General features: G+C 37.0%; 2 protein-coding genes, 1 long non-coding RNA gene and 1 pseudogene across 5 annotated transcripts in view; 1 reads left to right on the forward strand and 3 right to left on the reverse strand.

The window, feature by feature from the left end:
* Positions 1-1,679: 1,679 nt before the first annotated feature.
* LOC111335908 (leukocyte elastase inhibitor) lies at positions 1,680-3,387 on the reverse strand. The gene has a single exon (XM_022941906.2). The coding sequence runs from the start codon at positions 3,274-3,276 to the stop codon at positions 2,116-2,118; it is 1,161 nt and encodes a 386-aa protein (XP_022797641.2). The 5' UTR covers positions 3,277-3,387; the 3' UTR covers positions 1,680-2,115.
* Positions 3,388-3,424: 37 nt separating this feature from the next.
* LOC111335873 (leukocyte elastase inhibitor pseudogene) lies at positions 3,425-5,117 on the forward strand (annotated as a pseudogene).
* Positions 4,657-13,414, reverse strand: LOC111335883 (putative skeletal organic matrix protein 5). Of its 2 annotated transcripts, none has more exons than XM_022941888.2 (6): positions 13,068-13,414; positions 10,389-10,687; positions 9,455-9,569; positions 8,561-8,606; positions 7,810-7,936; positions 4,657-6,820 (listed from the first exon to the last, which is right to left on the reverse strand). In XM_022941888.2, the coding sequence occupies exons 1-6, from the start codon at positions 13,141-13,143 to the stop codon at positions 6,302-6,304; spliced, it is 1,182 nt and encodes a 393-aa protein (XP_022797623.2). In that variant the 5' UTR covers positions 13,144-13,414; the 3' UTR covers positions 4,657-6,301. The 2 variants fall into 2 exon arrangements, with proteins under 2 accessions (XP_022797623.2, XP_022797616.2); XM_022941881.2 differs by having other exon boundaries at positions 13,010-13,132.
* A 6,247-nt stretch (positions 13,415-19,661) lies between these two features.
* Positions 19,662-22,260, reverse strand: part of LOC148727330 (uncharacterized) — a 9,181-nt gene continuing 6,582 nt past the window's right edge. For both annotated transcript variants that reach the window (XR_015990123.1, XR_015990122.1), the window contains exon 2: positions 19,662-20,079. This is a non-coding gene — a long non-coding RNA (uncharacterized LOC148727330). The remainder of the gene's footprint in view (positions 20,080-22,260) is intronic.

The following is a 22,260-nucleotide window of genomic DNA, read 5'->3' on the forward strand; positions in this document are numbered from 1 at the left end:
CCAAATCAAGGCTGTACTCAAAGAAAACAATAGGTTTCCCTCACCTGAAAAACGTTGAAACGTAAACATATTTTATATTTAAAATATATGAACTTCATATATTCATCGTACCAAACATATTTTAGTTGAATTTTTTTGCTTCAGTAATTTGCTTAGACACATTTTCTTATTAACACCGCTGAGGAAAAAATATTTTCTTGAATCCCTGAACCTTCCTCAGAAATTATTCCCATTAATGAAAAGACGACATTCTGTGATCGTGTAGTTCGATCGTTCGGGAGAGAAAGTACTGAGAAGGACTGTTATCGTTACTAGTGACTACGTTTCGTCAGCCAGAGCGGAAGTCATCAGCAGTCTACTGAAGTCTACTGAAGAATTCTTGTCAATCAAGTGTTGATTGATTTCCCCATCAATGATATTTTAAGTAAATGGAACCATGTTTTTATGACTGTACAGTTGTATTGTATTATTGTAACTTTTCTTAGCTTATTTTCACACTTGATTTGTTAAGTACAAGTTGTCCATATTCCCTCCCCCCCCCCTCACATTCCCAAACTGCCCATTCTTATACACCCACTAAAAGCCCTGGCAAAGTTTCAAGGCCCATACGCTTTTTGGAGCATGTATCATCATCAACGTTATCATTATTGTTAACATTTTTCATTATCATTTCCATCATCATTATCATGGTTACTGTTAACACTGGCATCTCCGTTTTTCCCAAAACTTTTGTCACAAATCAGGGGTGACTTGCAGGGGCGTAGCCAGGATTTTTCAAAGGGGGCGTCACAGAGGCTACTCACCATTTACACCACTGCTCTCCCGTGTGTATCAGCGGGCTCAGTCATTATTGCGGCATGAAGGCCCATATCAAGGGCTTTTACAGCCAAGATATTGTCATGGCGTTTTTGCCACCTGAATATTGTAGGTTGTTTGCTCTAAAGAAGACCTACCAAGGGGGGGGGGGGTCACAGGCACCCCCCTGGCTACACCATTGACTTATCTGTTAGGACACCTGGAAATCATGCAGGAAATTTGTTTCAATTGATACTATTTTTTTGGAAATGTCTAAGTCAGAAAACCAAACTAACTAAAACTTTGTAAAAGTATGTAGCAACTTTCTTAAGACTCCAATAGTGATTTCTTTTCAGAAAACTTTTTTCCAAAATTTGAGTCACAAGCTTAAGGTACAGCTTATCTGAAAGTCTAACTTCTATGCTGGTGTTTAAGGTATTTTCATTATTATTACCTTATGTAAGGGAAACAAGCTTTCTAGCCTAAACACATTTGTTATGCTGACCCATTGAGGGATCCAGGCAAATAAACTCATCCAAAGGCAAGACTGGAGAAGGCCAAAAACTGTTTGAGTGTGTGAACTAGCTGGGTCAAAGTAGACTGGGGAAGATTAGATTTGGTCTTTAAGGTCTCGTGTATTTTCTTTGCTTCCTTTCAAATCAATGTAATTTCAAACTTGTATTTTGCAAGACTAGGGAGGTGGACAGGATTTTTCAGTAAAATGTCTTACACCAGCATCTCACTCTTACACAATATCATGCTATGTTGTGTCATTATGTGGATGTTGTTTTGAATCATCTCTGTCTTGACAAAGAGGGGGGTGGGGGTGGAGTCACCTGTATACCCTCAGCTCTGTCCATAAAAATACAACTTTACTTTTCACCCTTTTTATCATCCTCTTTATTTTAAAGTGCTGAAATGTGGCAAATACAAGGTTAAGATGAGTTCATATATATGTTCATAACCTATAGTTAATACTATAATACAGGCCACAGAAAATACATTAACTGTGTACTTTATTCATTGTGTTTGGTCCAGTGGGAATCTTTATTATTAGTTTTTCACCCCGCTCCTTCCCAATAGTAAAATTGTGTGAGGAACTAGAATAAAGAATCAAATGAAGATTATTCAGTGAAATGAAAGACTTCTTATCTTAAAATGTTTCCTTACTACCTAATTCTTTATTCATGGATCTTTCCTATATATCAGTCTCCATCAGTAAGTTTCTTTGAGTTGGACAAAAGTTATTTGATTTATCTTCTGAGACCAGAACATCAACACCAATGTTTACAACATCATGTCCAGTGACATGACACTGGGCTACTCTGCCTCTGGTTTTACCAGACGGCCCATGAACAAAATTGCTCCAGATTTTTTGTGGCAAATCATGAATAGGAATGGGTGATCAGCACAGAAGATTGGATTTAGCATAGCCATTCGACCCATCATGACTACAGCAGTAGCTGCAGCAGCCTCTGTACCCTTCTCATTCACCTCCACAAATGCTTTGTGAATGACATGGGACACATAGAGCTTCTCTGGACCTGGGCTGATCCCAGAAAAATCAGCCTTGAATTCATTGAACATATCTGTTGCCCCCATCTTTTCCAGGACTTTGTTAAGAAGAAACTGCTGCATCAGCTTAAATCTCGGCAAGGACACCTCTACCTTGTAAGGGCGTGACTTGGCTACCGACTGAAGAGCCTTTTGTAGCTTGTCGTGGGTAAGGCCTTCCTCTAGCTTGGCTAGGCCATGAACATCATGAGGAAGTAGCAGCACCATGGAGAGGTCCTCTCCTTGGTAAGGAAGCTCAAGAAGTTGACATCCCAGACCTCCACCATCTTCCACATGTTTGAACTTTTTTGTAACATGCATCATTTGTACTTCTACATTTTCACCCTCCGAAACAAAGAACTGCTGACCGTAAGTCGCCTCTTCATTGAACTGGTTTTGCCAAAATCCTTTGAAGTAAATTGCATTGACCAAGGTCAACCGGGTACGTGAGGTGAACAATCCCTCGGCGATTAAATTCTTGATCTTCTGTTTTGTTCTTTCTTCTACCCACTGGTTCACCTCCTTTCGTGCGCCCTCGACATCTCTCTGGTAATCGACCAGGGCTGTCTCGGCATCGTAGCACTTTTTTGTGCCTTCTACAAACTCTTCCACCAGGCTAAAATCCTTCTGAACAAAAAGACGGTTTGCAACCAGGAGCTCGTTGCTGGCGGTGTTTGATGCTTGAAGAACTTCTAGGAAGTGTTTCTGTTCAGTGTAGAGCTGCTCCTTTGGCACTGCGTCCCATTTGAGAGCCTTGGCCATCTGCCCAGCTGTGTTGCCTTTTGCTCCGAGGTAGGTCATGGCAAGTGCTATACTCAAACTGCTCGGCGAATAAAACAGGTTTTTGCCAATTAATTGCGGGTCATTTTTCAGAGCTTTGTGGACATCAACAGCGAACTTGTTATTTGCTTCGATTACAGTTTTCATTTTTACAATCGTTTGGCTCTAGAGTGAATAATACCTTGCCAATTAAGCGTAAATCTTTCCAAAGGAGTGAGGAGGTTCGTGCTAAACGTGTAATATTGCCATAATATTGGTTTCGATTCAGCCAATCAGAGCAATACTTTTTTGTCACGCGTCACGTAATAGATCTCCTAACTAGTCGGGAAACATGGTGTCCACGACTGGAGGATGTAATATTTTGCTCCTCCTTTTACTTTTGAACAGTTTACATTTAGTGACCTTGGATCAAAATGGAAGGGAACATGAAGGAAATGTCATCGAAACCATTAATGATTTCGGTTTCGATCTGTTAAAGATTTTCAATCAAGACGAGGAAATGAAAGACAACAATTTGTTCTACTCTCCGACTAGCCTTGCGGTTTCTTTGGCGATGGTGTTTCTGGGGAGCAGGGGAAACACAGCAGATGAAATAGCTAAAGCAATGAAGTGGTACGTTTATGAATCTGAAGATGTTCATTTGACATTAAAATCATTAATGGAAGCTATTGCAGAATCTGAACACGCAAACCTCGAGCTGAAGATTGCCAATCGATTATGGGGACATGAACACCTACACGAAACTGTAGAATATAAAGAGAGCACCTTGGCTTTTTATAACGCTCCAATTTCAAAAGTCGACTTCAAAGAGGGTTCTGAACGAGCGAGAGAAGAGATAAATCAGTGGGTTGAAAAAAATACCGGGAGGAAAATTAAGGACTTTCTGCTCCCAGGAGCTGTAAATGAAGACACCAGAGTGGCGTTAATTAATGCAATTTATTTTCAGGGTACATGGCTTCACGCATTCGATCGAGAGAAAACACATCATGCACCATTTCACACTTCTGGTGACGGTGAGCGAATTTTCGAAGTTTCAATGATGACAAGGACTTTGAGAATTAGTTATCTAACCGACAGAGAACACAACTGTCAAATAATTGAGCTACCATATGATGGCGATGATATTTCAATGTTGATCGTCCTTCCAAGTGACATCCGGGGAATTTCGAGCATCGAACAGCTGATAAACACTGAATTGATGGAGAAATGGATTATGTCTTTTGTGAACACCACCGTTAAAGTATCCATTCCCAGATTTATCCTTAGTCAGCATTTTGAACTAAAGAAGACTCTGAATAAACTTGGTATCAGTGATGTATTTGAGGCAGGCCTTGCTGACTTGTCTGGGCTAAGTTCTGTGGAAAGCTTATATGTATCGCATGTCATTCACAAAGCACATGTCCATGTGAATGAGAAGGGAACTGAAGCCACTGCGGCATCAGGGGTGATCATGCAAAAGAGATCTTTAGATATGTATCCAGAATTTTATGCTGATCATCCATTCCTGTTTATAATTTACCACAGGTCTACAAGAGCAGTTTTATTTATTGGTCGGGTTACAAGACCAGAGATAAATGAACAACTGAATAATACTGATAAAACTAATAAGAGATCTAACACTAGGCATTACAGTGATGAGCTATAAAATAATTCTTTCACTCCTACATGTGACCAGTGAGTAATTTCTTCCTACAACATCAACCAGAAACACAATGAGAAGATAGAAAATCATCAATAGGGGCAAATCATTTGATTTAACACCAAATTTCTCAGAGCTCCAATGATAAGAAATGCATAGAAGATAGAGGAGAATTTATATTGCTATGATGTAAAGGAAGACAATTTTAAGTACTTGTATGTATTTATATGTACTGTAAAATCAGAATCATGCATTTTAAAGGTAGTCCCTGTCACTGTCACTATCACTGGACTCTATAAAATGAGATCATTTTTCTTTCATATCAAGTAATAAAGGTGAAAAAGTGAAACTCGAGCTGGTTTTTTTCCCCTTGCTATGTTTCTTTTGGACAGAAATAATTGGGGGACAAATTTTAAGATAGATAGGAGGTATTGCATAATAATTCTCCAGTGATTTTTTTACCATGTGATGTAAAGTACCAATAGAATTACATGAAATTTGATGGGTGGCTGATAACAATCAATGGTCATTCAATATATGGCTTGCACCAAAGCCATTAATCTGCCGGCAAACTTGGCTGATAGACAGTCAGTGTCAGATAAATGGCAGACCTACACTAGCTGGATGGTCAGCTGATGTAAAATGTCAGCAACTATTGGCCAACTAATAGTAGCATAATGATAATAATAATAATGATGATGAATACATATAGCATATGCTCCATATGAGTATGCTCTTATGCACTTAACAGTACTTTTACAACTTTTGAAAGGGGGCTAAGTTCCCCAACCCTCCATTCCCTCTGACCAAGGGCTAACATGCGAAACGTTAGCCTTTTAACTCATTACAGTGGCCAATTTACAATCTCAGCTTAGCCAAATTACTAAGTTCCCTACTGTTGGGGAGAAGGACCTGGGTCCTTGAGTGTCCCCTGCTAAGCAGCTCAGAGGACAGAACTTGCAATCTACCTGCTATTACCCCACTATGTCCTTCTCAGGAGCTTGCATTACTCTGGAACATTAATTTCATTAATTACTTCCATAGGCTTTTGACAGCTCAGTTGAAAAAAAAGGGGAAAAAGATATTCAAGATTTTATGATTTTGCTTCTTGCAGTTCTCACAAATGGTTCTCACAAATTGTTGAAGGCCAGGCAATGGTAATAAGTACATATCTAATGATTAAAAAAAAACCCAAAGGTAAACTGGCCTTATGGCCCATTTATTAGAACGGCCCCCCCTAACACCAACTTTAGCTGCCTATGGGAAAAGTTATTGAAACCCCTGATTGAAGCAAGAAAGTGTTTGATTGTCATGTTCCCAGACTGAGCAGTTCATTATGGGACTTATCTACTGGATAAGAGTGCTATCACAAGGCTGACTCATTGAGCAGGAATGACAAGGTTAATCTTGTGTTGTTATTGGCTAGCTGAGGGGGAAATATGTATTTTTATATAAATTCACAATTGAACTGAGAGCAAAATTTTGGTGGGTTAGCACATCATTATCGAAAAACTTTCCTTTTGGGTTTTTAAATCACTGCACTAAAATGTATCCCATGGTCTTGATTATTTTAACTCCATTGTCTGGCGAATGAGATGCCACATTACCACACGTGTTTGTGTCGTCACTAAATCCTCCAGTGCCCAGTCCCAACCTGGTATCACAGCTGCTGCAGTCATCCTGTTCATTGGTTGTGATACCAATTCTTGCTTTAGAATGTACACTACTAGCACCAACAGCATTCAATCCTTCCTTATTGCAGTTTGGCTGAAGGGAGGCCTCCGATCCAATTAGCGTCTTCCACTTGTCACGACCCAGTGAGGTGGCACGGTATTGCCCGTCCGCGATGAGAGAATACAAAGAGTCGCCCTGCTTGTTGACGACAATGAAATTGGTCAGATTGTCGACTTTCATTCCAAGACAGATCTTGGAGAAAGATGTGTTCCAGTAGGTCGGTAACTTGGTCTCTTGTGAGTCAAACCCAGTTTTACCGGCGAGAGGGTTGTATTCGTTTTTGTTGCTCCAGTAGGCGGAGTCGTAATGAAAAGTTCTCTGCTCAAAGAAAGAAATCAAGATAGGATCCAAGTAAGAGATTATATCCTTCACAGAGGCTTTATCGTGTAGTTAATCTCTCTTAACTTGTTTTTAAACCTTCAACGGCCGACGAGGAATGAGTCTTATTAATGGGGTTTAGTCTCACAGCTGGTTCTCTGTCCACGAATCGGCAACTAGTTTGAACTAAATGGTTTCAATCATTGTCAAAAGTCTTGGAACGCTCTGCTATTTGATACGTAGTTTTTATCGATCTTCGCTTTTCCCTCCCCATCCCAAAATGCTTTTTGTTAGGTAACATTTTGATTCAATTTGAACATTATCTGCAGTGATGGAGCTTAATTTTCTAATTGAGTAAGAAATTATAGTTTAATTTAATGATTTAATGATTACACTAATACAGCGCAGACCTCTGTATGGATATATTCAGTTGCGCTTCACAATATTGTCAAAGTAAAATTATGTCAAAAGCAACCAAAACATAAGAAACTATTAATACTACAGACCCTTATACAATCAACTGCAGCAATAGCCTAGTCATTAAAATAGTTAAGATAAGACATGAAAAAAAAAATTCTTTGAAGGCTAAATTAAAAAAATGAGTTTTAGTGTCCAGTGTCTTTATGTCGCAAATTGTCGAAGGTAATGCATTCCAAAGATAAGGTGCGGCTGACTGGAATGCACGATCGCCAAGGGTTGGACGGGTCTTAGTACTAGGTAACTCGAGTAACAAAGATTCGTTTGACCAAAGAGAATACCTGGAGTGCTTTTTGATGCTGATTAATTCAATTAGATAATTAGGAGCCAGACCATATAAACATTTGAATATTGAAAGTAGAATCTTTAATGGACTTGGTCAAGGTACAATCCAAAGGCTTTGCAAGTTGAGCAGTTTCAGCCGAAGAGTCGGCATTTTCTCATTGATTACATTATCAATTAAAATACGATGATGAAGGAATAGGCTCACACAAACTTTGCACGAGACAAACCTTATTTCCGTCAATTTTCATGACCGGCGTCCATCCCCCATCTCCGCATCCAAAATCCCCCATATGACAGAGAACTGTCGTCTTCTGTGAGTCAATGTCTAATATGACCAGATGACTTGAATCTGACCTGTACATACATAAATGTTGAGGATAAGTGAAGAAATCGACACCACCTCCTCCCCCCTTAAACGTATTTGGTTTCGTCGCGAGGTGTCACGGGAAAAAAAACAATAAACGCACGAGGTACGTTTTTGGTCCGCCATATTGCTTTGTATGCTTGACTTGAATGTGTACGATTTCGACCTCTCCTTCCGCGGCCGGTAACATAAATGCATGCATACATACATAAATGGCTTATTTATCATGGAAAAACAGGCTTAGCTTTTGCTAGTGTACAGCTCCACAACAAAATTATAAGTAAAGTAACTAAACAAAACAAGTGATTAGATTTAAATTTACATTTAAAATTTTTATTAAGTCCTTACACTGCAGTGAAAACTATGAACCCAAATCCGCTTTAAAAATGTAATCAAATAGCTTCGTTCAAACATTCAGGTAACAATCAGACATTAAAAAGTACTTACAAATTTACATTTTTCTCTTTTACATCAGTTCGATGAGGAAAGATAAAGTGAAAATAAAAAATCGAAGCGATGAACTACGGATCTGAAGCTGCACTTTTAACCTTTTGGTACAGACAAATCACTCTTTTGTCGACACTTAGCTTTTAATTAAGGCAATTTTAACTTACCGGTATAGATTAAACGCTTCCTTACACGACTCCGGCTCAGCATTTTCTAAAGAAGTACAACATTAGATTCGCTAAAATTCACGAATTAGTTAAAGCTATTCACGTATACTTCAATATCACTTCATTCATCATGTTAAATATTGTTATACTTCTGTCATTTTAGTATCGTCACAATAATAGTTATAATAATAATAATTATTATTATAGTGATTATGATAGTAATAATAATAATAATAGTAATAATAATAATAATTATCATATCCTGCTGACATCGATATTTCTACTTTTATCAGCGCTTAAATTACCAAGACCATTTAATTCGTAAAAAACTACTTAAAACCTACTGAAAACTGAGATCAAAGAGCACATAAAATTACGAAAAAAGTTTCTGGAATAAAAATGTCGTGAGTGTAAAAGATGCTACTGAGGGGCTACTTCTGATCTCCTAGGGCAACGAGTTTCATGCTTGAGGAGTAGCAGCATTAAAAGATCGTTATCGTTATCATTATCATTCATCGTCAAAGTCTTTATCAATGTTATTACCAGTGTCCTTGTCTTGTCATTGTCACTGTCGTTGTCAGCGTCAGTCAATCTCAGTTATTGTAATTGTGTCATCGTCATAATGAATTGTCATTGTCACTTATTGCCATTTTCATTCATTTTCATTGTCACCGTCACTATCATTAACAATGTCATTGGTTCAAGCTGAACTGGTTCAACCGCCGGGTTAAAATCGTCAAACTAGCTGAAATGGTTCAACTGGACAAAACGCACAAACTAGCTGAATTAACTTTGTCAATGTCGATGTCAATTTCATTGTCATCGCCACTGCCATTTTCATAGCTAGGAAAGGGCATTGTTTTTATCAGCGCGGGCGCTGTGGTGAAAATGTACCTTTTTGACAATATTCTCCCTTATAGCCTTCTTTACAGAGGCATTCAAATGAACCATCGTTGTAGTTTGCGACACAGAGAGCTTCGCTTTGACATGGCGAGGATGAACATGGCGACTGCAAAAAGGAAAAAGAAGGGAAAACTGTGTCACACTGATTTGAGATGTACGGAAAGAAAATGGTAAAACATGATTTTTAATAATTGGACGAGGTTAGACAAAATATCATAACATATTGCTGGCGGGTAGGTGAACTATTTGTCAAGGCCTTCGGCTTCGATCGGAAAATAATTGAACCACGAGACGAATCACGCGAGTTCAAAACTATTTTGTTTTATTATATAGATACTGATGAAATACCAGGATTCCTCCTTTTACTAAAATATCACCGCGCGCAATGAAGATACTATTTTTACCTTTCACGTGTGAGGATATTGGTGTTGCCATGGTTACCAACATAATTACCCAATTGCTGTTTCGAAAATGAATAAAAAAAGTTGTCCTTTATGTGGAAATTTCATCAGTATCTATATAATAAACAGAACATTACATGGCCGCTTGGGGATACGAATTTTATCTTCTCGTGCTGAAAGTATCTCTCACGAGTTCGCTGCGCTCACTCGTGAGAGATACTTGCAGCACTCGAAGATAAATTCGTATCCCCAAGCGGCCATGTAATATCCTCTATTAATCATTCCATTGCCGAGGATTGCCGACGATTTTTGTAAAAATGATGTATGGGAATCATTCTGATAGCCCGCGGCAAGGGGCTCTTAGTCAATGAAAAGGAGTTGGAGGAAAAAATGAATCGATCTGTGAAACAGATCTTTATATATCAGTAATAGTAATGATGATGATAGTGATATGTTGATACATGTAAAGATATCCAGGAGAATAGGATAAAACAGATGAAGTGTTTGATTACCATGTCTCTCACCTTGATGGCAAAATGATGTGAGCTCTCATTTCTTTTGTATTCTGTAGAATTTCTGTGTCGATCAGAAGACAGCAACTCGCACCAAAGTTTTCCATGGGCTCCCATGGAGGCAGCCAGATTCACCGAAAAACACAGCAGATTGCTGAGACATTCAAACGCACAGTCAAACGCATCAGACACTTCCGTTGCTCTAACTTGAGGCACTTTCAAGTAACGAAATTCATACTTGATAAATTCGTGCAGTCGAAGAGTTTGTGTTGTGGAACTGATCCCTCTATGGTACGACTTGATGTTCGACTCTGCAGCGAACGGACACAAAAACACATATCAAATTCAATATGATTTGTTTTTTCTTTTTTTGATACGATCAGATTCCTTTATGGGGTAAAAAGAATCCAATCAAATTTGCCTTACTCCCTACTTCCAGATGTGGCTTCGTAACTCAGTTAGTGGTAGCACGGTAGCTGGAGATTTCGCCCCATCCCAATTCCCCCCCCCCCCCACCCCACTATTTCTCCCCCTTAACTGCAACAAGCTAGCTTCCTTTATCAATTTTACTTTACTTTTTCTTCCGAGACACCACGGCGCCCACGCAAACCACAAATTAAGACAAATCAATATTTTAGACGCCATCAGCAGAAAATCGATTTAAATGGATCATTTTCGTCTCAGTTCATGAATAATTTCTTTTTTAATATTGCTACGTCGAGATCCAATGGCTGTTTATCATTTTGCTATTCCGCACTAAGAATTACCGAACATTTCTTCTGAATAAAAGATGCTGTTTTTATCATTTCGCTCGGGTGTTTCTCAGTAGCCTGTCAGAGACCTGTCTCTACGTTCATTTCGCCTTCCTTCCTGAATGAAATGATCGAAATCAAGTAGACGTTTTTTTTCTCTTGTCTACAGCTCACTCTAAGGTATATTCTTTCAATGTATGTGTTAGGATTGGAACGAAAACGAAAACGCCTGTATAGTTTTTCTTTCTTTTCCTTGTTAGGATCATTATTATCGTGATGTAGTTGAAGTGTACCCCCTACTTGTTACACCTAACAGTCTAACGCGTCATTCACACCAGCAAAACATGTTTTGCAGTAAATAAAAACATGTTTTGTTAACCCAGGTTGACTTGAATAAAGGGCAACAATAGAATGCTAAAAAACTAAATTTTACGACAAGTCGTCAAACGGCAGTTTCAGCAACTTCAATAGCGAAAACAGTTTCAAACTGTGTTTGACCGAAGAGAGCTTTAAAACGTATTTAATTATGGTGTAAGTAGTGTATAAGAGATTCCAAGAAAACAAGTTTTTCATGAGCCGTACATAGCACGAAGGAAAAAGAATTGAAATCGCTTGGTTAACTAGTGCATATAAAACAAGGGTAATTTTGGTCTTGGAAAGAGGTGAACAATGGTGGAGAGTGGTTTCAAGAACTTAGAACTGAAATGAGCAATGACAGAACTTTGATGCTCTGATAATAATTCCAATGATTTGACCTGGAATATTCATATTAATGAAATTCTTAAGAAGGCCTCTAAGAGACTAAATTTTTTGGTGCAACTTAAGAGAGCTAAGGTTACTCGTACTGATTTAGGGCTCTTTTACTCTTGTTGTATCAGATCAATTATATCGCACTATGCAGTTCCGACCTTTCACTTCAGTTTGCCTGAATATAAAATGCAACAACTGGAACGTATACAGAAGAGAGCAATGTCCATTAGTTATCTGCACCGGTGTTAGCTATCATGAGGCTCTTGCTATTATAAACTTTAAGGAATTAGCAATCCACCATGACGAAATATGTGAGTCACTTTTTCACACAATTGTAAATGACAACAATCACCGCCTTTATCAATTATTACCTGCACCACACGAATCTACTTATTCATTAAGGCGCGCACGACCTTTTAACACGCCGCGTTTTAAAACCGACCGTTTTAAGAATAGCTTTATTATCTTTTCTTGCCTTAAAGCAAGTAACTTATAGGTTAGAGTTTTTGAATTGCGTATTTCAATAACCTTTTTAATTAGCGTCTCATCATCTTGATTTTCGCTATTGCTTAAATAGCGCTATCTACTGCGAGGATCGTGCATCATACGTATCTAATACCGCAGTTCAAAATATATGAACTTCATATATTTCATTGTATCTGATTTATCACTTTCACGGGTTTATTACGAATTAACTTAACGGCCTGCTCCCAGTTGGCTTGTTAGCTCAACTGGTAGAGCGCTGCACTGGTATCGCAGAGGTCAGTGGTTCGAATCCCGTACAGGCCTGACTTTTTTCAGGTCTGATTTTCACTATTGCTTAAATAGCGCTATCTACTGCGAGGATCGTGCATCATACGTATCTAATACCGCAGTTCAAAATATATGAACTTCATATATTTCATTGTATCCGTCACATCTCCTGCTTGCTTTTTTATTCTTTTAACTAAGATAGATTAGTTAATGATTTTGATCTATAATTGCATTTTTGTAACGAAAATACACAATTCAGTTTTCGAACTGCCATGTATTTATGAATTAATAAACTTCAAACTTCAAACTTCAAACTGCAATGACACCATTTTGACGTATGTAAACGTTAGGGGAAAATGAAGGAAGTTGTAAACGCACCTAGCAAACGGTTCTTACAGGGTAGTACAAGTACAATTTCAGGAGAGTCGAAACCAACCTTGAGATGGAGCCACTTCTCGTAACAGAGCAAAAGAGACAAATAACGCCTCGACGCCAGTGAAAACACCACGCATGGTAAAGAAGCTGAGGAGAGACGTTCACCGCTCAGTCAACTGATAATGAACTTTCAGCCTTTTCTATGAAAGAAGTGGTGTAGTGTTTCATTTTCTTGAGTTAGCTCCATTAATAGACATATTAAACTGTCCTGTAGAATTCCAGCTCGCCGCTTCCTCGCTTGAAACTAGATACTCACCTGTTTTCATAGCTACTTCTCTTATGCAAATGACTCTAGAGTGTTGTTCCTGTTTCCCAAAAGAAAAGTGTTTGTTTTGTTATCCGTATGCCTACGTCCGATAAAAACATGCGTCATCATCGATCTGAAGGAAATCTTCTAAAGATATCGCATTTGTGGGTAGATCAACTCTTAAAAGAGATGGCAGTGTGAAAAAAAAAAATTTTGATATTTATTTAATTTAATTAATTTCCCACCAATATATTTTTACCTCATCGATAGACAGTTTGTATCAAAAAAGATATAGCTCAAGTTAAACGTCGTAATTGAAACATCATCGAAGTAAAGGAGGTTTATCTTGGATGTGAAAGTTGAATAATAAATAACAAGTTATTAAGTGAGAAATTAAAATTCAACATTTGGGTTTGAAAATTTCGGAATATATTTTGAATATCAGGATTATACTTTTAGACACTGAATAACACTAAGGCTTAATAATAATTAGTTCCTCAGCTTTTTGTTTGTTATGACGCTTCTTTGTTGCTTAGTCGGCCTCTCTATATCACGTTCAAATATCAATAAACACCCACAAGAAAATAGTCTCGTGTAGATTTCTCCATGTAATATCACGCTGTCATCTCCAAATGTGCCAATAGATATCTATCTATATATATATTCTTCATAACTGAAGAAGGTCTCTGACCGAAACGTTTTTTATTAAAACTTTTTATATTTTTTACGTCAGAAGTTGTCCATCATCGCAATTTTTTAAACTTTCTATATATATATATAGGCTGTGTAAAATTGATATACCTAACGACGAACTCCCAGTAAGAGGATTCACAGGATACAGTGTCTCGACGTGAATTTGAAGTTAAGTGTACAATAAGGTCGACGTAATGAAGAGACCAACTCTTGACTGTTCTGGACTAGTTTAATGGACGACGTTTCGGCCGTTCGGCCTTCCTCAGGTTATGAGTTAAAAACTAAAAACTAAAAAGCGGTTTTCAATGATTGTGAGCGGCTTATATACAATACAGAAATATTGATATATATTTATTTATTTATAATACTGAAATATATATACTGATATTTACTTATTAATTTTTTGATAAGGAAAATTCTCTTTACATTTAAGGATCTGCCAGTAATAGAAAACCCTCAAGAATTAAAAACAAATAATTTGAAAAATTTTCCAAGGAATAATGAACTATCCGGGTCCAACTGTTTTGCTTCCATCCTAAATTATTCCGCAATGATTTAAGAAATTTGAATGAGCGGATGTAATGAGGGATTCTTCTACTGGTAAGAGGACTTCAATGGGTTTAACCGAAAGCCGTAAAAATGCCAAAAAATTCAGACGTTGGGCCGTCAAAAAATTTTCAGATGACAACATTAGAATGACATCAACCGTTAGCCGTTAAATGGCCAAAATTTAAACTCAGGGCTAGCCACAAAAGGCATACCCCATTGAGACCCTTTGAGTAAACTAAACGCAGAAGTTATGATTTCGCTTTGTTGCCTGGTTTGACGAAGAGAGATTTACAAGTAGACATTGAAATGAGATTCAACCATTTGAGTCATAATATGTACTGGGGAATTTCACAGGATTTTTCTTTTTCGTTTCAGAGTATTTTCTTTGTCACAGAATTGCTTCTAAGATGCAATTAATGCTATTTTTCTCCTCACATGCGAATTAATCAAACACAATACCCCACGTTTCCTCGTGAGGATTGAATATCCGGTTAAGCGTGCAAACAAAACACCGCGCCAAATCTGTGACGTATCAGCCGATCATGGGCCGAACTTGTTAATCCATATTCATCAAAATTGTACAATTTTTGGGAAACCACGCCGGCAGCCGAAGACGTATCGTCCTTGACGCTGAAATTAAAGTTGCATTTTTCGATGAAGGAGACGCTTGAGCTATAAATAGAAGCAATTTAGAGCAGTGTTCTTTTACAAAACGGAAGGTGAGCTATCCCTTGAAAAATTTTGCCCTTAAAACTCTTTCGTAAAGCTAAATGATTCTTAATTTCTTAGTAACGCGAGTCAATACGTGTCATTTGTTTGCCCGAGTGGCCTTTCAAGTCGAAGTTCTGCAAACGGTCTCTGAAGAAGTGGAGAAGTTTATTAATACCATACTTTGGTCGAACGCTCAAGACGTTGCCAATATTGGCTCACGTGTGAGGAACGTCATTGGGGGGTTGAACGGACCCCTATAAAATTTGAACACGACTTATTTGAAAAATCCCTGCTTCCCCAATTAAGAATTCAGTAGTACTGGGAGAGAAAAAGCTTTTTAGAATGCATGTCGTTCCAAGCAGTTTTTCAGTTGTAATCAATCATGAAGAATTTTAACAGACAAAACCTTTGACCACATTAATGTTTAGTATTTTCAGGGGACGGATTGCTGTCGGTAAGATTAGATGACGAAGAAAATGGCCAGGGGAAAGGAAGAAATCATCAAATGATAAAGAAGATACTGCAAAGATAAGAGTCTTGAAAATTTCATAACGTTAGCAAAAGTGGTGGCTATTTAATTACCTTGATTTTTTTATTTTTTTATTTAATTACCTTGATTTTTTTATTTTTTTATTTAATTACCTTGATTTTTTTATTTTTTTATTTAATTACCTTGATTTTTTTATTTTTTTATTTAATTACCTTGATTTTTTTATTTTTTTATTTAATTACCTTGATTTTTTAAGGAGACGTCAAGTTTCACCAATTTCCTCAGGAAACAGAATTAAAATTACTTGGCAAGTGATAAGTTTGAAATAAGCCACCACTTTTGGATTTAATTATAATGGTGCAAGTTGTTCAGCAGACATACTTAGAGCGATCGCATGTTTAATTCATTTATTTCTACAACATGGTATCATTTTTTGAGTCGGTGATTTCTCTCTGAAAACTTGCGCTACTTTGCCTTCATCAATTGGCAGTTAGACGCTGAAATGGCCTTATCTGAAGGGAACTGAAAGTCATTTTAAAATTTCTGCTTCTGGAGGAATGATCGCTCATTGCTTGTTTGCTTGACATTCAGTATCATAATTATGTCTCAGTTGATGTAGCAAAAAGGTGATATTTGTTAAGGAGGTACTGTTGAGATCGATCCCAGAAAAAAGTCAACTGAAATTCCACGGGTTAAATGTTAAGATAAATGCATGTAATCTTGCTTACAATGACTTGAGAAACCTGATGTCCTAGCGGTAAGAGCTGACTTCTCAGCAGAATTGATGAAAAATAAAAAGAGGACTTGACTAACGACTTCGTTACCACATTAACCTCTAAGCAATCGAGCACAATCACCTAACTTTAACGTAAAATCAAATTTGGCAAACACAACTGGAAGAACACTGCTTAAATTTTACCTCGGTAACATCGAGGATACATTGACCATTCAGCTATACGGACCAGATTTACAACTTAATTGACTATATAATGACTTGATCTCAGGTTGACGAAACGTAAGTTACAAGATGGGGGAAGGGGGCAGTGGGGATGCGCCGCTGGACGAGGTCGCATTTTCACAACTGATTGACTTCAATGAGGTTGCATTTTCATTTTCGGACAACCACACAACAACAGCAACAAAACTTACTTTTAAGAAAACATCTATTTCATTTTGCATTCTTAAGGGCCATGATGAACTTCTGGGAAAACTGACTAAATGAAAACTTAATTGATATTAAATACTCGACGTAAATTGAATAAACGAGATATCTATATTTGACAAAGAGAAATTTGTTAGTTACAACTGAAACAAAGACATACAGTGCCATCTTAACATTATTATTTAGCTCCTTGTTCCATCAACTTAGGTTAGTTTCAGTTTGCAAGAGGACATTGGCTTCAATGTTAAGACAACATTTTAAAATAGTTTAAGCAACTGTGCTCTGTCAAGAACTATATAGTTAAAGTTTTCATTTTGTTTTTCACAGTAACCTTTTCTCCAATGTCCTCTTGTCGATTTGAACGCTACTACTTTTTTAAAACTGTAATGCCTGGTCACGTGTATTTCGAGAAACCCGATTTAGATAAAATGTATTGTTACATAAACCAGTTTAGACGAGTTCCTATTTTTGACGAATAGATTTGGTGGGAAAAAGTTCCATTTAACCCCGTACATTAATTATGCATAGAGTGTTGCAAAGAAACCTTTATATTTAGTCTTTATGAAATGGAATGCGTAATCAATGTTGGGGTTATGTGGAACTCTTTCCGATTTGGTGTTTTATCTATGGAAGTGATTCCGCCAAACGAAAAACTTATTTTGTAACTCGTAGAAGATTGGCCATCAGATTTGATGAAGAGCAGTTCAAACATGAAGCTCAGTAAATTAATGATCAAAGAACGAAATCATGGCCGAGCTAAGTTGTTATCGGATTCGACGAAATTCTTGTCAGACAATTTCTTATCACGTGGTAAAAAATTGCTACTTTTACGTGCACCGCTTACCTCGTACCTGTTTCGTCTCTGCAAACAAGAACTGATTAAGACAACTAAATAACTAAAGAATCGGGATTGGCAAAGTTTTCGGCACGGCCTCATAATATTATCTTCATTCCGCATGCAGCTCTTGGATAATGTTAACTAATCGGCGGTGGTTTAGTGATGTCTGTTCTGTTATTGACAACGATATATTTTCGTTATCACGGTGGTTTTTACAAAAATATCGACGTCAAATTAAACGATCCTTTCTGTGCGTGACACGTTGACTCGAGCAGCGTTGTCTGCACACTTATCGACAACGGCAAATTGGCAAATTGTGATAAAAAAGAATGGCGAAAACAATCGATCACCTTTAGGACTACGGCTTTGTTTAACAATATCATGAGGTTACAAGGAATTTTTCCTCGGGATTTTTTTACAAATTATTCGCGCAAAATTAACACCTAGTTTTACATCTTGACTCTGACAACTAAAGAAATCCATACGGAACTATGTGACTTTGCTTTAAGTGCTACATATTCACGAAAATCACAATTATTTTGCTAAAGTTGCAAACCTGAAATGCAAATCAGTGTGTTTAAAGTGAAATAAGCTATACACTGCCACGTTACGATATTTTACTAGTCTTAGTTTTACTGGTTTATGTAACGTCATCTCCTCAATTTGAAGCTTTAACTGGCACATCTTGTAAGTTTTATTTGACTTGTCGTAAAAAGAAACCTAAATTATTCTTTGGACCAGGCATTCAGTTTTAAAATGTAACTTATAGCCCTTTACTCAAGTGAAAGGAAGGTCTTTCTTGCTGTCATTCGGTGTAACACAGGAGAACAAAAAAATAACTATGTGACAAAAGGTGATGGTTTTGCTCCTCAAATTATTGAATTTCTCGATATAATGACGCAATTACATTTTTTCGATGATTTTAACAAATATTCAATACAAAATCAAATGTTAAAGGCAAATTTTAAACGATCAATCACAAAGCTTTCCGGCCGAAACAAGTTAACATGCCATGCTTCGAGAATCATTCCAATTAATACAGTATCTGATAATTTTTTTCTCTAAAATAACACGAAACATTTTATTTGATTCTATGAAAGTATTTGGAGCCTAATGATAAAATTGTGCTAGCTCTAGAAGCTGAAACCAAAGTAGAACTGTTTGCTCCATCAATTGACACTAAAATATTTCAAGTTGCTTCTGAAATTCAGTAGGTGTTTTGAGTCTAATTGCAAAATTAATCGCTCCAATAGCTGAGATTATTTCGATTCTCAATATTTCTGAAAGGAATTTTGAATGTTTGAATTGGCGTTTAGTTCTCAAATGTAGATTTATTTCGCGAGATTCAAACAAAAACGGGCGATAGTAAGCTTTTGTGGCCAAAACCAAGGGAAATCTATTTTCTGTCACAACCACTTCAGTACAACTAAGATGAAATCGTTCATAATTTTTTCAATAATCTCTCCTGTGTTAAATTCTGAAAACTGGCTGCTTTAAAGATCTTTAATCATAAAAAAATCATCATGTGAATGGCAGGTCTTGTGCTATAAGAAGTGATCGGTAAAAAGAAACAAAATCAAATTTGGTTGTACCAGCAAGGCCTTGCCATGACGCTTGTAAAGTTACAACTCCATCATCTTCTTAAGAGGAATTGGTCTTATGATTTGGAAATTTTGGCACGAGATGCTGAGTGTATAATTTTTGGCGGGAAACTTGGAAGGAAGGCTCGTTAAATTTTTGTCGAAAAAGTTGCTAGGGGAAACGCTATGCAAATTGTTCCAAATTTTCCCGCCAAAAAATTTAGCATATACGCGAAAAGTTTTTCAGGACACCTTTTAAATTGACCGAGTTGAAAATTACTTATACAGTTAATTTATGAGTTAAGAGAAAGATAAACAAATAAAATCGATTGACACAGTATTTGTGCGTAGTTTAATGAGTATAAAGAGAGAGAAAATAAAAAAGGACATCGAGTAAATACAGTTTAATTAGTTTCCTAAATTAAAAAAATTGGCGCATGCGTATTTTGGGCGCTGTGTTTTGGCGGGAAAATTCAACACATTTGAACAGATGTTACTTACAGAATCGATAAGGAAAAAGCTGCGCACGCGTACTGGAGGATCCTTGAACGACCCCTTAAATAGAATTTCTGAATCGCGAAACAACATTTGCCTACGTAACGTCCTCACTTTTTTGAAAAATGAACTTGCGCTCTGGTTCGCCCGTCGTACTTCTGAATAAATCTTGTCGTTTGCTGGGATCACAGTCTTTCTTGATTGATACGCGTTATTAGCAGCACTGGTATCCATCATGGTCACGCAGTCTGCAAGTGAATGAAAACGATACATCAACAAATGCAAACGATATGAAACCTTCCTTCACCACGCCAAAATACACTGGTAAAATTTTATTGGCAAAATTATACGACTGCCGTCGGTATTTAAATCCCGAAGTGTCGAGAAATGTTGCAAAATAAGGTAAACGTTTCCTGGATTTAACGATGAAAATTCCTAAAACTCAGGCTTTCTGCACTTCACTATGCATACAGTTCTTGGGCAAAGGAAATAATGGCGCAAATTATGTTTTTTTTTTTTAATTTTTATTACAATACTTACATAATATTAACATTACAGATTGCCTTTGGGACAATGGCTTTCTTATAGAATCGCATGGTGTTACACGGAGATCTCTCCAAAGAGAATTGACGTATTTTTCTGTTATTATTGTTGTCGAAAAAACTTGAGTCGAATTTTAACTATCATCCCCTCTTGTGTAAAGGAATTTAACTTTTCATTTTTAAGCTCAAACTTTGTAATTTCTTAGTGATTTCTCGGTCAAGCTACGACAAGCAATTACTCGCAACTCCCGCCAATGGTTGCGCTGAGGAACATCACAGAATTTGAAGAAAAATTACCGCACAGTTCAGTTCTTGCACGCTTTTAGAAGTAAACTTTCCTATATCGTTTTCCGAGTCCAATGTAATCTTTTAAGGGACGATACTGTGCAAAAAGCCGGAAACGCCCATTAAATGATTAACAAGCTTCTGGTTGCTCGGAAAAACGACAAAGATAAATTGACGTCTAAATCCTAGTGCATGAAAATGAACAAATACTTGAATAACAATAATTAGTGCAATCCACAAGCGATGTTTTCCAAGAAAAATAAGCTATAGACATATCAATTGTTATGACAAAGTATCTACTTTTGTTAATCGAACCACGCTTGAGTCCGTTTTCAATGTCTTAGTTCAACCGTACTTTAATTACTGCAGCGAGGTCTGGGGGCATTGTAACAAGGGTCTTTCGAATAAGCTCCAAAAGTTGCAAAACCGGGCTGCCCGTATACTGACCTTCTCCAGTTATGACACAAGCGCTGATCCTCTTTTTGTGCAACTTAACTGGAGACGGTTAGATACTCAGCGACAAATACAAGTGGCCACCATGGTCTATAAATCTATACATGGTCTTGCGCCCGACTATCTTGGTTCTCTTTTCACTAAATATGATCCTCCATATAATCTAAGGAACTCTGAAAACAAACTAGCTGTTCCATTGCCTCGCACCAATTTCCTGAAAAATAGCTTTAGCTATAACGGTGCGGTTATCTGGAATAGCTTGTCCCCTGAATTGAGGCAAGCAAAATCACTTCAATCCTTCCGAAATGGTTGTCGCAATTTCTTCCTCTGAATCGACAAAACACACACGGCATCTATGTAAAGCAGAATTTCTTTATTTTTTTCTATTTTACTTTTAAATTTTAGATCATGTTTATATAGATTAAAATAGATTGTAACTGTAAAAATAGATTGTAATAATATTATTATTTTATCTGATAGATTTACCGTGTCTAAATAAAAATAAAGTTCAAAGTTCAAGTTTACTAAAAAAATTTCTCTATAAAAGGATTTTGGTACTTTTTCAGGTTTAAACCGTAATTAACGCTTGGGCGAAAAAATCTAAATCTTTTAAATGTTCCTTAATATAAAATCAATTTCTGGGAAACATTTGTTCCTTGCGAACACCTTTGGATATTTTCTTAACTTTGTTTAGTTTTAACTTCTTTTTTTCCAATTCAAAACCTGATCACGTTGCTCTGATACCACCAGCAAGTACAAGGAGTTCGATTTCCAGTTTCCGAAATTTGGTCAAGGTGGCAGGATAAAATATAAAGTCTCTGTGCTGATGAAAATTAGCACTTTCAACTGACCAAATCGTGTTCAATATTTAACTTCTGCACTTTTACATGCAATAAGATCATGACGGAATTTAAAAGAGACATATTGCATAAATCAACTTACCACAAGTTTTCAAAAATCAAATTTCCTTCCATTTCGTAGTTCAATGCGTGATTTTGAGCAACGATATACTGTGCTAATGTTCATATTTTCGGTCAATCAATTCAAGGAATCGAACTAAGCTTCTATTCCATTAGAATTAATCCTAGTTCATAAAATTTGAAGAATATTTCGATAACAAACCATTGCACGCCAAGAGAGACAGTTTCC

This window comes from Stylophora pistillata, chromosome 7 (genome assembly GCF_964205215.1).
Source record: "Stylophora pistillata chromosome 7, jaStyPist1.2, whole genome shotgun sequence".
Lineage (NCBI taxonomy): Eukaryota > Metazoa > Cnidaria > Anthozoa > Scleractinia > Pocilloporidae > Stylophora > Stylophora pistillata.